Source organism: Photinus pyralis, unplaced genomic scaffold (assembly GCF_008802855.1).
Source record: "Photinus pyralis isolate 1611_PpyrPB1 unplaced genomic scaffold, Ppyr1.3 Ppyr1.4_LG10, whole genome shotgun sequence".
Lineage (NCBI taxonomy): Eukaryota > Metazoa > Arthropoda > Insecta > Coleoptera > Lampyridae > Photinus > Photinus pyralis.
Genome location: NW_022170250.1, coordinates 11,192,043 through 11,206,024, shown reverse-complemented (window position 1 = coordinate 11,206,024; position 13,982 = coordinate 11,192,043). Strand labels below are relative to the sequence as shown.

Here is a 13,982-nt window from a genome sequence, read left to right as displayed (position 1 = left end):
CTTTAAGCGAATGTCAACAGGGTTCTTTAGAAAGTTTCACCAAGCTTCCAGGAGCACTTTTAAGCAGATTTTTAAGAAACTTTGCTTTTAGCTCCAAGTGAACGTCAAGGAACCTCCATATACTTCAGGGGAGAGTATCTACGTGTGGGTGTTCCAAGAGCAAGGACTTTCCGGAAAAACTTTTTACAGCAGAAATTCAACATTCCATGTTGGGCTTGCTTTGAAAGCTCCCATGGAAAAAATTCCGGAGCTGATCGAAATTCGTGTTCGACAACGAAAGTAATTAAAATGTTTGTACTTCTGCTCCTATACACAGCAAACTGCCTCACCTTTGAATGCTAATTACCCCCGTTATTGTGCAAACCAAGTAATTGGAAGGACTCATTACCTAAACTCGTTTCACACATACATATTTACACAATAATAACTACATAACTTATGCAGATACGCACATTTGATTTGCTTCGCTTTCCTAAGCCCAGTAAGCAAATTGAAAATGATGAAGTGGGCCACCTTGGAGGAAGAGTACGCGAAAAACAAGGAATTGCACGTGGAAGACGTGCAGTCTTTGAAGGAGTGGGTTCTGAAACAACCACACTTTCCTCCAGTTTCTGGTAAGGGTGCGAGTCTCACAATTGCCAACCTACGACGGTTAATTTCAGATTTACAGCTAGCCATTTTCCTACATAGCTGCTATTGGAGCGTGGAGCAGACCAAGGTCACAATGGAGAAGTTTCTAACCTACAGGGGCGCGTGGCGCGATTTCTTCGCGAATCGAAACCCGAACCATCCCAAAATGAAGGACGCCATGGAAGTGTCGTAATATGCGCCACACCTAGTTCACACTCTGGAGTAAGCCACTATTTGTAGGTTGTGCTCGTTTTTACCAAGCAGAACCGTGGAAAATTACAAAATCGTCTTCTTCAAGTTTATGAATACCGACGTCGACAGGTACGTGACGTCGAATTGCTTGAAAATCTTCGACATGTGTGTCACGCTGGAAGTGATGCAGCATGGAACTTTCGAAGGATACGTGATCGTTTGCGACTTCAAGAACGTTGGAGTCGGACATATTTTGAAAAGTCCGATCACAGCAATGCGAAGGATTCTGCTGTACCTGCAGGTAAGGGCTGATAACCCGACGGGAGGGTCTGATGCTTTGCGTGTAGGAAGCGCTACCAGTCAGGCTGAAAGGCCTGCACTACGTGACGATGCCAGCGATTTCCGACCTGTTGGTACCGCTAGTTAAGCCGTTTATGAAGAAAGAACTTGCGAACTTGGTAAGTCCATCCACAAGGTGTACTCATCCACTTCCCAATTTCAGCTGCACTTCCATAGCTCCTACGAAACGTTAGGTCAGCACGTGCCCCTGGAATTCCTTCCAGAGGATGCGGAAGGGAAAGCTCCACCCAGCACTGAGCTGCACGGTAAGCGACACCTGTGGGATGATCGATTACTGCAGATTCTGGTATTTAGCGAAGATGCAGGAGTCGTTCGTTGAATCTGCGGATTTCTTTGTCGAACAGGAAACGTTCGTTTCGAATGAAGGACTGCGCGACCGTCGCCAGTCGTATATGGATGTAGACTTGGGAATCGGCACGAACGGATCGTTTAAGAAGCTCGAACTTGATTAAACCCAGGGAGCACTGTAGTTGAACCAACAATCCATCCTCAGCACTCCAAACTGTTGAAGTTTTTTTGAAAATAATTGCACCATAATCACAGAAAAGCAGAAGTAATATATTGCCTCTCTTCTAATACATTATAAGGAAGTCGCAATGTGAGAAATACACCTTCTCACTTTTCTGTGATCCTAATAGAAATTTTTGCACCAAACTTGATACTAAAAAAACATATTTCTTAGAAGGCGACTGTCAATAAACTGTTTCGTCTGCATCTTTTCTTGTTCTGGACGTTTTCGTTCTTTCCTTCATTTTGTTTCTTTGTGTCTTCATTTACACTTTTCTTCTCGTTTTCAACGCTCTTGTGTCTGTCTCCCTGATCCTTCCTTTGTTTCTACCGTTATCCCTGTCCCGTTTCCCCCATTCTCTTTAACTCGTTTTTCTTTTACTCTTCCCTGCGTATAGTTCCTATTCTTGTTTTCCGTTCTCTTTAATTTAGTCGCTCCCACTCTTTTTGGTCCTCTGTCTTTGTCCGTCCTAAGTTTTCTCGTTGCCGTCGCTGACTATTTGCTTTTTTCCGCGGTCTGCTTCTATTTCTCGTTTCGTCCATTCTTGAAATACTCTCTTTTCTATCAGTTCTGGCGTTTTTTTCTTGTTCACACACCCCCCTCCCCTCCCGGTTTTTGTATTTCTGTTATTCCATTTATTTTTTCCCTTTTTTGTTACTCCAATCATATATCGGCCCTTATCTTTGTCACAATCTTCGTTTTCTTCGATTTAACGTCCTTCTAGATTTCCCAATTTCCACACACATTCCAGTTGTTATTACTCTTCCCGTGTATCTTATATAATTAATCTCTCTTCTTTTCGTTCTTTTCTTTCTTCACCTTCTCTCTTTTTCAGGCCTAAGCATCTCGTTCATTTCTTTACTGTTTCTGGTTTCTCCAGTTCCTTCCAGTTGTCGTGAAACTAAGGGAAAAGTCCAATGAGGAACAACCCTAATGATTCACTTGGTATTTTGCATTTTTAACGTCATATCACTTACAAAACCACAATTAACATTAATTAACATTAAATATAGTAATTGTGGACTACTCAATGCCAATTTTCCTAAAAGATCCTTGCACTCCAACTTCCAAATCTGAATCACCCGATAAATTGCTACGATCTCGTAGCGCTTCGTTTGCGACGAGTCCCTCCACGTTCAGGAAGAGGTCTGCGTTGTCTACCAGAGACTTTTCCATGTTTTCTGGAAGTGAAAGGATAAAGTCTCAGTTTACGTTTCTTCTGTGGTAACAACCGTGTAATTCCTTAAGGGTGGGTTGCTTCCCGCCAATTTCCTTAGGAAACGATTCCTGGGGAATGCGCTTAAACAACGACTCGTAGGAGTCGTGAAAGTGTAACTGAAAAAAGTGGGTTTGAGGCGGTATACTTTGAGGCTACTCACATTCCTTAGGAACTCTCTCTTCATAAACGGTTTTACTATGGGTACCACTAGCTCGGAAAACTTCCCAGGTAGAACAATGTGGATTGCCTTAAGTCTAACTGGTAAGGCATCCTAAAGGATATACAATAATAGTTTCGGGTAAGTTTCTTGGTATGTACCATCGACATATGGACTGAGCGTAACAATGATAAGCGCGGATACTGCAGGTGAGAGAGAAGGGAAAACGAAGAGGGCAAGCTGTCTCTTACGGTTACGCATCTGATTGGTCCTTTCAATTTAATTTGAATGTGATCGTGATCGCTTCTGTTGAATGAACCAATCAGATGCGTAACCGTAAGAGACAGCTTGCCCTCTTCTCTCTCACACCTGCAGTATCTGTGCTTAGCATTGGCACGCGCAGTCCACTTATTATATGTCGATGGTATGTACCTGCGCATATCCTAGAAACCGTTTCGAATCCATGAGGCGCACTTTGAGGATGTGAGCTGCATCACATCCATTCACATCGTAAACTAATACCAAACCGTCATAAGTGCCTTTTGCCAATGTTTCCAGTGCGATAACCATGTCTGTTAATTTTACCACTTCCGGGGGATTAAATCTGGCAGAGTCCGCGACCATTAATTTGTAGTAGAGCAGCTTGTAGCCTTTCTTGGACTCCATTGGTAGGAAGGTTACTAGACTTAAAGAAAGGTGGACGATTAAAGTCGTCGCTTGGTAAGGTGTAGTTACTTTTGACCAATCGCGGATTTCAGATTCGGTACGCGAGGGTTCAGGTTCGCAAAGAAATCGGGCCAGGCGCTCCGACACGTGAGGAACTTCTCTATGGTGGCTTTGGTCTGCTCCAAGCCCCAATGGCAACCGCGCAGGAACACAATCAGGATGTTTTCTGGAAGAAGGCGTCAGTTCCGGCGGTTTTTGACTGTCACTCACCTGGAATGGGGGGCATGTGGGGTTGCTTCTCGGTCCACTCCTGCAGAGCCCTCACGTCCTCCGCCCTTAACTCGCTGTTTTTACTATACTCGTCCTGTGGGTCGAATGGTTTCATTTTGAGCGATCTGCAATTTTAGTGAGATGCTTTCGTATTTATTCACACCCTATGGCTCATTAAACTTGTTTACGCCAAGGTGTTTGGTAATTTTTTACACAATGGCGGATCGCTACATGAGAAATCGCGGTGATAAGTTTGTTGATAAACAAGGTCAAAAACGACATAGGACCTTTCGACATAGTCGCGCCTTGAGGCGGCTTCAAGGGTCAAAAGGGTAGGACTATTACGAATTACCCCTAAAATGCTCAGGCAAATAAAAAATAAAGGTCTTCTCAGCATCTGTGCTTCTGGATTTAGGGATTTTCAGGTGGCAGGCCGATTGTCACTTGACGATACAGGAGTAGGGTTTCGAGAAATCCAACTTCTTAAAGGAAACTTTGTCGACACGAGTACTCAACTTACTGGGAGTAGCCTTTTTGGTAAAAAAGGAAGGTTATACAGTGCCTTTTTTTGAGGCCCTCAAAAAAAATTGTCTCAGATCGACCCGGAAAAAAAATTTTCTTAAAGAATGTGGCCTGTAGAATCCATAATTTCAAACAATTCCAAGATTGGGCTACTAGTTCAAAAGTTACAGCCCTTTGAATTTTTTTTCGAAATTGGTTTCTAGTCTATAACTTTTGATTGAGAAGTCTGATCGAAAAAGTACGAATTGATTTGGATTCTACGCACCAAAATCAATAAGAAAAAGCGTTTTCCCGAGAAATTTTGGTGCAGTCGATTTTTGGCTAAAAAGGAAGGTTATACACTGCCTTCTTTTGGAGGCAAGAAAAAAAAATTTTCTCAGATCGACTCGGAAAAAAAAATTTTCTTATAGAATGTGGCCTGTAGAATCCATAATTTCAAACAATTCCAAGATTGGGCTACTAGTTCAAAAGTTATAGCCCTTTGAATTTTTTTCCGAAATTGGTTTCTAGTCTTACCTTTTGATTGAGAAGTCTGATCGAAAAAGTACGAATTGATTTGTATTCTACGCACCTAAATTAATAAGAAAAAGCGTTTTTCCGAGAAATTTAGGTGTAGTCGTTTTTTGGTAAAAATGGAAGGTTATACACTGCCTTTTTTTGAGCCCCGAGAAAAAAATTGTCTCAGATCGATCCGGAAAACAAATTTTCTTATAGAATGTGGCCTGTAGAATCCAAAATTTCAAACAGTTCCAAGATTGGGCTACTAATTCAAAAGTTACAGACCTTTGAATTTTTTTTCGAAATTGGTTTCTAGTCTATAACCTTTGATTGAGAAGTCTGATCGAAAAAGTCTGAATTGATTTGGATTCTACGCACCTAAATTAATAAGAAAATCGTTTTCCCAAGAAATTTTGGTGTAGTCGATTTTTGGTAAAAAAGGAAGGTTATACATTGCCTTTTTTTGAGCCCCGAAAAGAAAATTGTCTCAGATCGACCCGGAAAAGAAATTTTCTTATAGAATGTGGCCTGTAGAATCCATAATTTCAAACAATTCCAAGATTGGGCTACTAGTTCAAAAGTTACAGCCCTTTGAATTTTTTTTCGAAATTGGTTTCTAGAAATACACATTTTAATAGGATTAAATTTAAATTTAACCGTGAGATTAGATAAAGTGAAACAGATGATTGTGCATTCTAATGACATTTGTCGCACTTATTTCGAATGTGACGCGAAGCACGGTATAAAATGACATTCGGAACGTTTCTATGGAAAGTACCGCGACGGCAAAACTTAAGCTAAGCTTGCTAACGGCTAGGGTATGGGATCACGCAGAAACGACAGAATACGTTTATAGTATTTCTATTTATACCTACATTTTTTTACATGCTAACTCAAAATTAAACTCGGGGGCTGTTGACTACTCAACGCTAAATTTTCTAAACGATCCCTGTGCCCCGACCCCCAGCTGTGAGTCAACCAATAAATTACTTTGATCTCGTAGCGCTTCGTTTGCAACGAGTTTCTCAACGTCCTTGAAGAAGTCCACGTTCTCAACCAGAGATCTCTTCATGTTTTCTGAAAGTGAAATGATAGAGCCTCAGTTTTCGTTCGGCTTGTGGTAACAACCGTGCAATTCTTTCAGACTGGGTTGCTTCCCACCAATTTCTTTAGGAAACGCGTCCTGGGGGATGTGCTTGAATAACGTCTCGTAAGAGTCGTGGAAGTGCAGCTAAAAGAAATGGATTAGAGACGCTGTGCGTGAAGAGTGCTCACCTTCCCTAAGAGTGTTCTGTTCAGAAACGGTTTTGCCAAAGGAATTAAGACCTCGTGGAATTTTCCTGGTATAACATAATGTATAGCTTTAAGCCTAAGTGGTAGGGCATCCTGCAGATATTTAAGGCACCGTCTCGACTCTGTGACTCGCACTTTGATGACATGCGCTGCATCATAATCGGATAAATCGCAAACCATTATCAAACCGCCATATGGGCCTTTTTCCATTACATCCATTGCAAGAACCATATCTATTAGTTTTATCAGTTCCGTTCCGGAATATCTAGCAGAGTCTGGGATCATTAGTTTATAGAAGAAAAGCTTGTGGTCCTTTTTAGACGACATTGGTAGCATAGTTGCTAGGCTGGAAACAAATGGATGACAAAGATCGCAGATCAATGAACCGATATTACTGTTGATCAATCGCGGATTTTAAATTGGGAAGATGAGGATCCAGGTCCGCAAAGATATCGGGCCAGGCGCCTCGCCACGTCAGGAACGTCTCAATCCCCGCTTTGGCCTGCTCCATGCTCCAATAGCAACTTTGCAAGAAAGCGATCAGTAGGCACTCTGGAAGAGACCACCGATTTCTGAGTTATCAAACCCAATTGTCCACTTACCTGAAATTGGTGGCATGTGGGGTTGCTTTTCAACCCACTCCTGTAAAGCCCTCACATCCTCTACCCTTAACTCCTTACTCTTCGTATACTCGTCCCGTGCGTCGAAGATCTTCATTTTGAGTTTCTCGATGAGTGAGCTATACCCATCTTATATACAGGTCAGTCCAAATTTGGCGCATCTGGCTCTCATAATTATTTAAATTTGATTGCCAAATGATCTTGTTTACGCGTAACCATCACCAAATGGGAAATAGCTCGGTCACACGTACATAAAACTTACGAATAGAAGTAAATTAAACAATCACAATAAATGTTTGTGTGGCCAAGGCTAGGAATAATCAGTAGATTACCGTCAGTAAACAACTAATCGATTTACCTCATTGCAAAGGCTGCTGTTGTCGCCCCTGTCTCGGGAAGTTGATCACTTGCTCCTATTCTTCTGGGTGATTTGCAACCTACCCCTTCCCTCACAGGTTTTGGGCTCCCAAAAACCTGCAGGAATTCCGCCTTTGATCTACCGAAGCCGAGATGACGAAAATGCGAGTCCACTATTAACTAAAATGGGACGCCGCCCTGACATTTGCGTTGGTTCCGTTTCAGAGTTCATAAATGGCGAAACAAAAAGCAGAAAGTGGATAACAAAATGCAGGCGCCGTCGCCATAGCGAGTTGGTGACTACAAATAAGCTATATCGCGATGTCGAGTCGAGTTTAGAGTACGGACATTTATTAATCGCCAGCAGTTGCCATAATTTGAAACTTCATTGTGCGTGAACAAATCGAAACACGGAGTCCTATTTAAAAATTTGATTTAACAATAAGAAATCCAAATAATGTAGGTCCATTGGCACTGTGGTTAAATTCAATTGACAGTGAATTAACCCCTCAGACACCCCAATGCCCCGTTCTTAAAGAAAATCTATCAATTTCTTCTATTCTAACGCGAGTATTCTATACCTTGTAACGGAACGCTTTAAAAGAGGTTTATTTTTTCGAAATTCCATAGTTGCTCAGTGTTAAATACTGGGTATTAGGGAGTATACAGCGTGTCCCCATCAGAGGGTTAGTTTTTAGGATAATTTCAAAGATTTCAATTCTTGAAAAGTCAAGTATTTATGGATCACTGGTTAAGGCGTGCGTCATGACCGATTAATGACTTGGAAAAATTACTGACACACTCTGACGGGCCGTAATACTATCTTAATGGGATTTAAGTGGTCAAAACAGCGAAATGATGATCATGGTTCTATGCGGGTTTTGATGTGAAGCGCTGCATTGACTATAATAAACGTTTTTCGTGGACGGATTTTATACGTATTTGATTGAGGTATCAGTAATGATTAAAGATGGCCGCGTTAATTAATCAGCGCCATTTTGGAGGTGCGACAAAATTTAAAAAGCAGAGTAGGGGTTAGTCTAGGAGGAATAGGATTTTGAACCACCAAAGTGTCACGGGGGACAATGAGTAAAGTACCAAAAATGGATTAATAGAAATAAAACCTATTTCGGAGTAACCGGCAGAATGTTCGAAACTGGTGTAAGGAAATTCCCATCTCTGTCACTGTCACAGATAAAAAATTCTAGGGCGACGTCCTGGCGAATCCTCTTGTGTGTGTATGGGGGGAGGGGGGGAGGGGGAGAGTGAGGGAAGATTGATAGTGACGATAAAGCCCGTAAGAGTACCGCAAGAGCCTCGGGCAGGGCGTTCGCAACGATGCTGGTGGATTTGGAGCTTCCGTCTCGTAAGCTTTCGCCCTCGTCCAGCATTCCCCCTGTTAGTGTCCGGAATTTCTGCAATAAGTGCACCTGAGATTGCGAGTGGTGGCTTCTGCAGTGTGTGCTGTCGGCTGAAAGTCCTCGAACTTTCGTAGTGTGTTTTTTTTCGTTTTCTTGCGCACCACTGGCATGGGCGCCACAATTGGGGTGGGGGTTGAAAAGAAATGGATGCTTAATAAATAATGCACTGTTTAAGGGTACACTATTCTAACTTACTAACGAAATCTCTTGAAAACCTTTGAAGGCACATAGAGATCTTTAAAGACCCTTAAACGTTACTCATGGTTTGTAAAGGCATGGGATAACGTGGGAACGACAGGAAACGTTCATATTGTAACGTGATTTATAAATTCGGGTTCGATTTATATCAATATTTATTAAACAAAACTAAGACACTATAAAAACTGTACAATTTATATCGACTATTTATATCACACACTTCGCAATTTATATTTCCGCGCTCGATGTTTCATCCGTACTCGATCTCGTTCGGTAGTAAACTCCTGCGATGTTTGGTCCGCGACCATTTATACACGCAAGCAATGTAAGTCCAGAACACTAGCGTAATTACCGGATAAGTCTCGAATATTCCTATACAAATCCCACTATCGCGCGCGTAAAAAATTCCAGAGCGCCAAAGGCGACGTCATGTCTGGAGCGTTTCCGTTACAATATTTAACGAAAGATTGCGTAATTTAATACAAATACAGAAAACTAAAGTACGTGTATTTATACATTTGGAATTACCTACATGCTACACTATTGATATCTCAAAATTAAAAATGTCGGCTACTCAACATTACATTTTCTAAACGAGCCCTGCGCTCCAACCCCCAACTCTGAATCAACCGATAGATTACTCCGATCCCGTAGCGCGTCGTTGGCAATGAGTTTCTCCACGTCTTTGAAGAAGTCCACGTTCTCAACCAGAGCTATCTTCATATTCTCTGAAAGTGGAATGATAGATTCTCAGTTTTCGTTCACCCTGTGGTAACAACCGTGCAATTCCTTAAGACTGGGTTGCTTCCCACCAATTTCTTTAGGAAACGCGTCCTGGGGAATACGTTTGAATAATGCCTCGTACGAGTGGTGAAAGTGTAACTAAAAGAAATAGGTTGGTGGTGCTGTACGTGGAGAGTACTTACCTTCCCTAGGAGTGTTCTGTTCAGAAATGGTTTTATCAACGGAATTAATATCTCGAGGACTTTTCCTGATACGACACAGTGTAAAGCTTTAAGCCTAAGTGGTACGGCGTCCTGCAGATATTTCAGGCACCGTCTCGACTCTGCGACCCGCACTTTGAGGATATGCGCTGCATCATAATCGGTTAAATCGGAAACCATTATCAAACCGCCATATGGGCCCTTTTCCATTACGTCCTGTACAAGAACCATATCTGCCAGTTTTATCAGTTCCGCTGGAGTATACCTAGCAGAGTCTGGGATCATTAGTTTATGGTAGAAAAGCTTGTACCCTTCCTTAGACGGAATTGGTAACACAGTTGCTAGGCTGAAAAAAATGCATGACAAGAATCACAGAACAATGAACCCTTATTACTTTTGATCAATCGCGGATCTTAGATGGGGAAGATCCAGGTTCGCAAAGAAATCGGGCCAGGCGGCTCGCCACGTCACGAACTTTTCAATGGCGGCTTTAGTCTGTTCCATGCTCCAATAGCAACTTTGGAAGAAAGCGATCAGTAGGCTCTCTGGAAGAGACCATCGGTTTCTGCGTTATCAACTCCCAATTAACACTTACCTGAAATTGATGGCATGTGCGGTTGCTTGGCAACCCACTCCTGCAGCGCCCTTACATCTTCCAACCTTAACTCCTTAGTCTTGGTATACTCGTCCTGTGCGTCGAAGATCTTCATTTTGAGTTTCGCGATGAGTGAATCGCGACCATCTTATTATATACACGAGTTTGTTTTGCCAGTCCAAATTTGGTGAATCTGGTTCTCATGATTATTTAAATTTGATTGCAAAATGAGCTTGTTTACGCCTCAATTGGGAAATGGCGCAGTTACATGTACATGCAATCTACGAATACAACTAGAATAAGCAATAATAATAAATTTTTGGTGCTGACAAGGTCAGAAATATTGAGTTTTTTGCCTGTCTATACCGCCCAGGCTCCTCGAAAGGACTTGGAGGGTTCGCACTTTGAAGAAGTCATTGGAAATAACTCAAAACCGTTCCATTTAATCAACCGACTGAATACCTTCCCACTCCGAAACCTATTCCATAGTCTTGACAGGTTTGGGTACCCAATCTGCTGTCTGCAGCAGGGGTCCCAAAACCATTGGAAACCGAAGATATGACAGCTGAAAGCAAGTGGGTAGCCAGAATCAAAAAAGGGGTGGAAATAGCATAGCGACTAGAAACCGGGTGGATAAATAAATAAATAAAATAAATAAATAAATAAAAATTAAATAAATAAATAAACCTCCGAATTATTATAATCATCTTTCAGAAAATGACCAAAGTTCTTGCATTTCCTGTGAAGTATTCCATACTCCTCCACACCACCTGGTGAAGCGGTCTCCCAAACAAGGTTCTCTGAGTTCTTATGAACACTTTCCATAAGGAGCCCTCAGGTTTTCTTCTTTTCTAGGAGCTGGTTTATTATACTTTACCATATGCTAGCCTCAAGAGTAATCCTAGGGGAGTTTTTTGAAATATTGTCAGGATTTTAGAGCCAATAAAGCCTTTATTAAGTAAATTTTTAAGTTGAATAACCTTATTGTTTATTCAATGTTCGTCTAGGGCCTTTTAAGACCCTTTACGATCTTTAAGGGTTTTTTAAAGACATTTTAGTGAATGAATACCGCAAGCCACTTAGTTACAAAAGCTTCAAAAAGGCCTTTACAAACCATGAGTAACATTTAAGGGCCTTTAAAGGTCGCTATGTGCCTTCCAAGGTTTTCAAGAGATTTCGTTAGTTAGAGTAGCTTACCCTTAAACAGTGCATTATTTATTAAGCATCCATCTCTTCTGAACCCGGCTAACAAGTTGCTCCCATATACCAGTGGTGCGCAAGAAACTCCAAAACGCCAAAGATGGACCAACAGAACACCGGAGCCTTGACGTTCACGCCCGAGGTGCTGCAGGAACTCATCCAGGTAATTTGCGTTCCATTAACGGGAACTACAGCATCGTTGGCGAAGCTCACATCTGGGTTGACGGCAAAAGAGACCTGGAGCCTTTCCTCCACAGCATAAATACCTAGAAGGCATGTACCCAAGTCTCGGCCAACAACGCCCTCGTAGGTATCGCAATGCTGCTTGAGAAGGACGCTGCCACATGGTGGCGAGGGGTGAAACGGGTCGGCGCCACCGCCCTGCTGCGACAAATTTTCGGACTAGCCCCTGCACCAGCTCCTCCGTAAAATCTTCTCTACAGAGCAAGGTGACAAGAACACCACCGGGGCAAAAAAAATGAGCGCTGCGGGTCCGGATCGAGGAAGATATCAGCGAGAGCATACATGTAGTGTATGGGCTCTTTCACCAAAGAATACGTAAGAAAATCCCCCGCACCTCCTCCAAAAAAGACACACTACTAAAGTTCGAGGTCTTGCAGCCGACAAAACACACTGCGGCGGCACTGGTTTGCGGCGCAAACTCAGGTGCACTAATTGCACAAATCCCGGACACTCGCAGGGGTAATCCCCTTTGTCAAATACTCTTCTGGTAGCCTGTTACTCAAGGATCTCAGTATAAATATGTTCGGCTAGAAAGGAGGAAGCAAAGGTAATATCTAGGACTTCTTTCCTATTCCTGGTTAAAAATGTTGACTTATTGCCCTGATTGCGTATCCCTAGTTCTATTGACAAAGGAAAATCTAAAAGGTACTCACCTTTACGGTTTGTGTCCGTGCTGTCCAAGTGGAGGTGATGGGAGTTGGCATCACATTCTATAAGAAGATCCACCCCCTGCTTCTTGCAGTATCTGCTCAGCCACTGTACCACCTGCGGTGGAGGCATTACTGCCTCGTTCCCCCCCCCCCCCCCCCCAGTTGAGGTTTACCTGAGTACCATTGGAGTCACTTGGTGGGCTCTGCTATGAGTGTTCCACCAGAGGCTTCATTGGGCTTTGAGGGTCTAGCCTTCGCCGTGGGTTTGGTTTGATTGGTCTTCTGTCCGCCCTTTCTCTGTCTGCGAGTAACCAGAACCGGCCTGAGCTTGAAAGTAAATTGCGGGTTTTCTAGATAACTGGCCGATGTGTTGTCGACGATGTTGCGGTGGATTTCTTTCCAGGTCTTCACGTTAATTCCGGCATTTTAGTTGTGTCGACTCTTCCGCCTCTCCCTGAAAGTGAGGCTTTGGGAGATCCTTTTCCTATCGAACTTCAACTTGAACTCCCTCCCACGGTTTGGCACTAGACCGTCTCCACGTTCTTGAGCATTATCCAGCTTTGCTTGGCAACCGAATCGTTTAAACGGGGCTTTGTCTCTCCTAGACCATCCAATATCGCTCCGATGGTTTATGTATCATTGGGGATGGTATCCAAATTTGGATTTGTCGAGAAGATCCCTACTTTGATGCCCTGCAGGGCTTTTTGGAAAGTTTTCTTTGGCGGCGCGGAAGCGCCTCGGCCTTCCTCCTTGGCTTGAGAAGTTGAGGATGTGCATGGAGTTTTTTTAGGGAATTATTTGCGCTCCCATCCAAGGATAGAACAGCCCTCTCCCATTCCTTGAGCTTGCTGGCTCTCTTGAGGGTATTTTTTGACTTTGACTTTGTAGCCATGACCGTACCTATAGCCTCGTTTGGGTTGTGCTCATCAGCTATTAGTGCTTACGAGTGGCTCCATAAAGCTTGTGGGGTGCCTTCCCTGAGGCTGCTGAGGATTTCTTACCCGAAAATTCCTCCTCAGGTGTTCCATCGGAGAGAGGGATGGTATTACAGCCCGTCCGGATGTTTATTTATTTATTTATTCTTATTCTAGGCCCTCAATAGGCTTACGCCCAATTACAGAGTGACCCGCATAATGCTTTTTAGAGGTATCCCTGCAAAAGGTCTTAAGTTGTTCTATACTATTCCGGTATTTATGTTACGAATTAGGAAAACTGCACAAAAACCTAATTAGAAGTAGTCGGCAGAATGCTCAAAACTGATTTCAGGAAATTCCCATCTCTACCACAGACGAAAAATTCCTACCTCAGCCCAGGTTCGAACACCCGACCTCCGGCTTTGTAGCCCAACGCTCTACCACTGAGCTACAAAGCCGGTTGTTGCTAGTAACTTGACAAATGCACTAGTCGGTCAAGACGTACACGCGAACCAGTGACCCATA

General features: G+C 42.9%; 4 protein-coding genes across 4 annotated transcripts; 1 reads left to right on the top strand and 3 right to left on the bottom strand.

Moving 5' to 3' along the window:
- Positions 1-437: 437 nt before the first annotated feature.
- Positions 438-1,886, top strand: LOC116162030 (alpha-tocopherol transfer protein-like). The gene is made up of 6 exons (XM_031475547.1): positions 438-614; positions 663-819; positions 871-1,123; positions 1,170-1,280; positions 1,325-1,427; positions 1,477-1,886. The coding sequence occupies exons 1-6, from the start codon at positions 497-499 to the stop codon at positions 1,632-1,634; spliced, it is 900 nt and encodes a 299-aa protein (XP_031331407.1). The 5' UTR covers positions 438-496; the 3' UTR covers positions 1,635-1,886.
- Positions 1,887-2,621: 735 nt separating this feature from the next.
- LOC116162031 (alpha-tocopherol transfer protein-like) lies at positions 2,622-4,119 on the bottom strand. The gene is made up of 6 exons (XM_031475548.1): positions 4,003-4,119; positions 3,802-3,958; positions 3,499-3,751; positions 3,070-3,180; positions 2,923-3,025; positions 2,622-2,871 (listed from the first exon to the last, which is right to left on the bottom strand). The coding sequence occupies exons 1-6, from the start codon at positions 4,115-4,117 to the stop codon at positions 2,714-2,716; spliced, it is 897 nt and encodes a 298-aa protein (XP_031331408.1). The 5' UTR covers positions 4,118-4,119; the 3' UTR covers positions 2,622-2,713.
- Positions 4,120-5,867: 1,748 nt separating this feature from the next.
- Positions 5,868-7,116, bottom strand: LOC116162217 (alpha-tocopherol transfer protein-like). The gene is made up of 5 exons (XM_031475769.1): positions 6,918-7,116; positions 6,711-6,867; positions 6,298-6,661; positions 6,151-6,253; positions 5,868-6,099 (listed from the first exon to the last, which is right to left on the bottom strand). The coding sequence occupies exons 1-5, from the start codon at positions 7,030-7,032 to the stop codon at positions 5,942-5,944; spliced, it is 897 nt and encodes a 298-aa protein (XP_031331629.1). The 5' UTR covers positions 7,033-7,116; the 3' UTR covers positions 5,868-5,941.
- Positions 7,117-9,401: 2,285 nt separating this feature from the next.
- LOC116162219 (alpha-tocopherol transfer protein-like) lies at positions 9,402-10,608 on the bottom strand. The gene is made up of 5 exons (XM_031475771.1): positions 10,451-10,608; positions 10,250-10,400; positions 9,838-10,201; positions 9,691-9,793; positions 9,402-9,639 (listed from the first exon to the last, which is right to left on the bottom strand). Exons 1-5 carry the CDS (start codon positions 10,563-10,565, stop codon positions 9,482-9,484), a joined length of 891 nt encoding a protein of 296 aa, XP_031331631.1. The 5' UTR covers positions 10,566-10,608; the 3' UTR covers positions 9,402-9,481.
- Positions 10,609-13,982: the final 3,374 nt, after the last annotated feature.

Coding starts and splice junctions, on each gene's coding strand:
- LOC116162030 (XM_031475547.1), top strand. CDS start 497: ATGATGAAGTGGGCCACCTTGGAGGAAGAGTACGCGAAAAACAAGGAA. Junction 615..662: donor ACACTTTCCTCCAGTTTCTG/GTAAGGGTGCGA, acceptor GGTTAATTTCAG/ATTTACAGCTAGCCATTTTC. Junction 1,281..1,324: donor AGAAAGAACTTGCGAACTTG/GTAAGTCCATCC, acceptor TCCCAATTTCAG/CTGCACTTCCATAGCTCCTA.
- LOC116162031 (XM_031475548.1), bottom strand. CDS start 4,117: ATGAAACCATTCGACCCACAGGACGAGTATAGTAAAAACAGCGAGTTA. Junction 3,752..3,801: donor AAATCCGCGATTGGTCAAAA/GTAACTACACCT, acceptor CCTTTCTTTAAG/TCTAGTAACCTTCCTACCAA. Junction 3,181..3,498: donor GGTTTCTAGGATATGCGCAG/GTACATACCATC, acceptor TATATCCTTTAG/GATGCCTTACCAGTTAGACT.
- LOC116162217 (XM_031475769.1), bottom strand. CDS start 7,032: ATGAAGATCTTCGACGCACGGGACGAGTATACGAAGAGTAAGGAGTTA. Junction 6,868..6,917: donor CCACATGCCACCAATTTCAG/GTAAGTGGACAA, acceptor GGTCTCTTCCAG/AGTGCCTACTGATCGCTTTC. Junction 6,662..6,710: donor AAATCCGCGATTGATCAACA/GTAATATCGGTT, acceptor ATTTGTTTCCAG/CCTAGCAACTATGCTACCAA.
- LOC116162219 (XM_031475771.1), bottom strand. CDS start 10,565: ATGAAGATCTTCGACGCACAGGACGAGTATACCAAGACTAAGGAGTTA. Junction 9,794..9,837: donor ACAGAACACTCCTAGGGAAG/GTAAGTACTCTC, acceptor TATTTCTTTTAG/TTACACTTTCACCACTCGTA. Junction 9,640..9,690: donor CAGTCTTAAGGAATTGCACG/GTTGTTACCACA, acceptor TTCCACTTTCAG/AGAATATGAAGATAGCTCTG.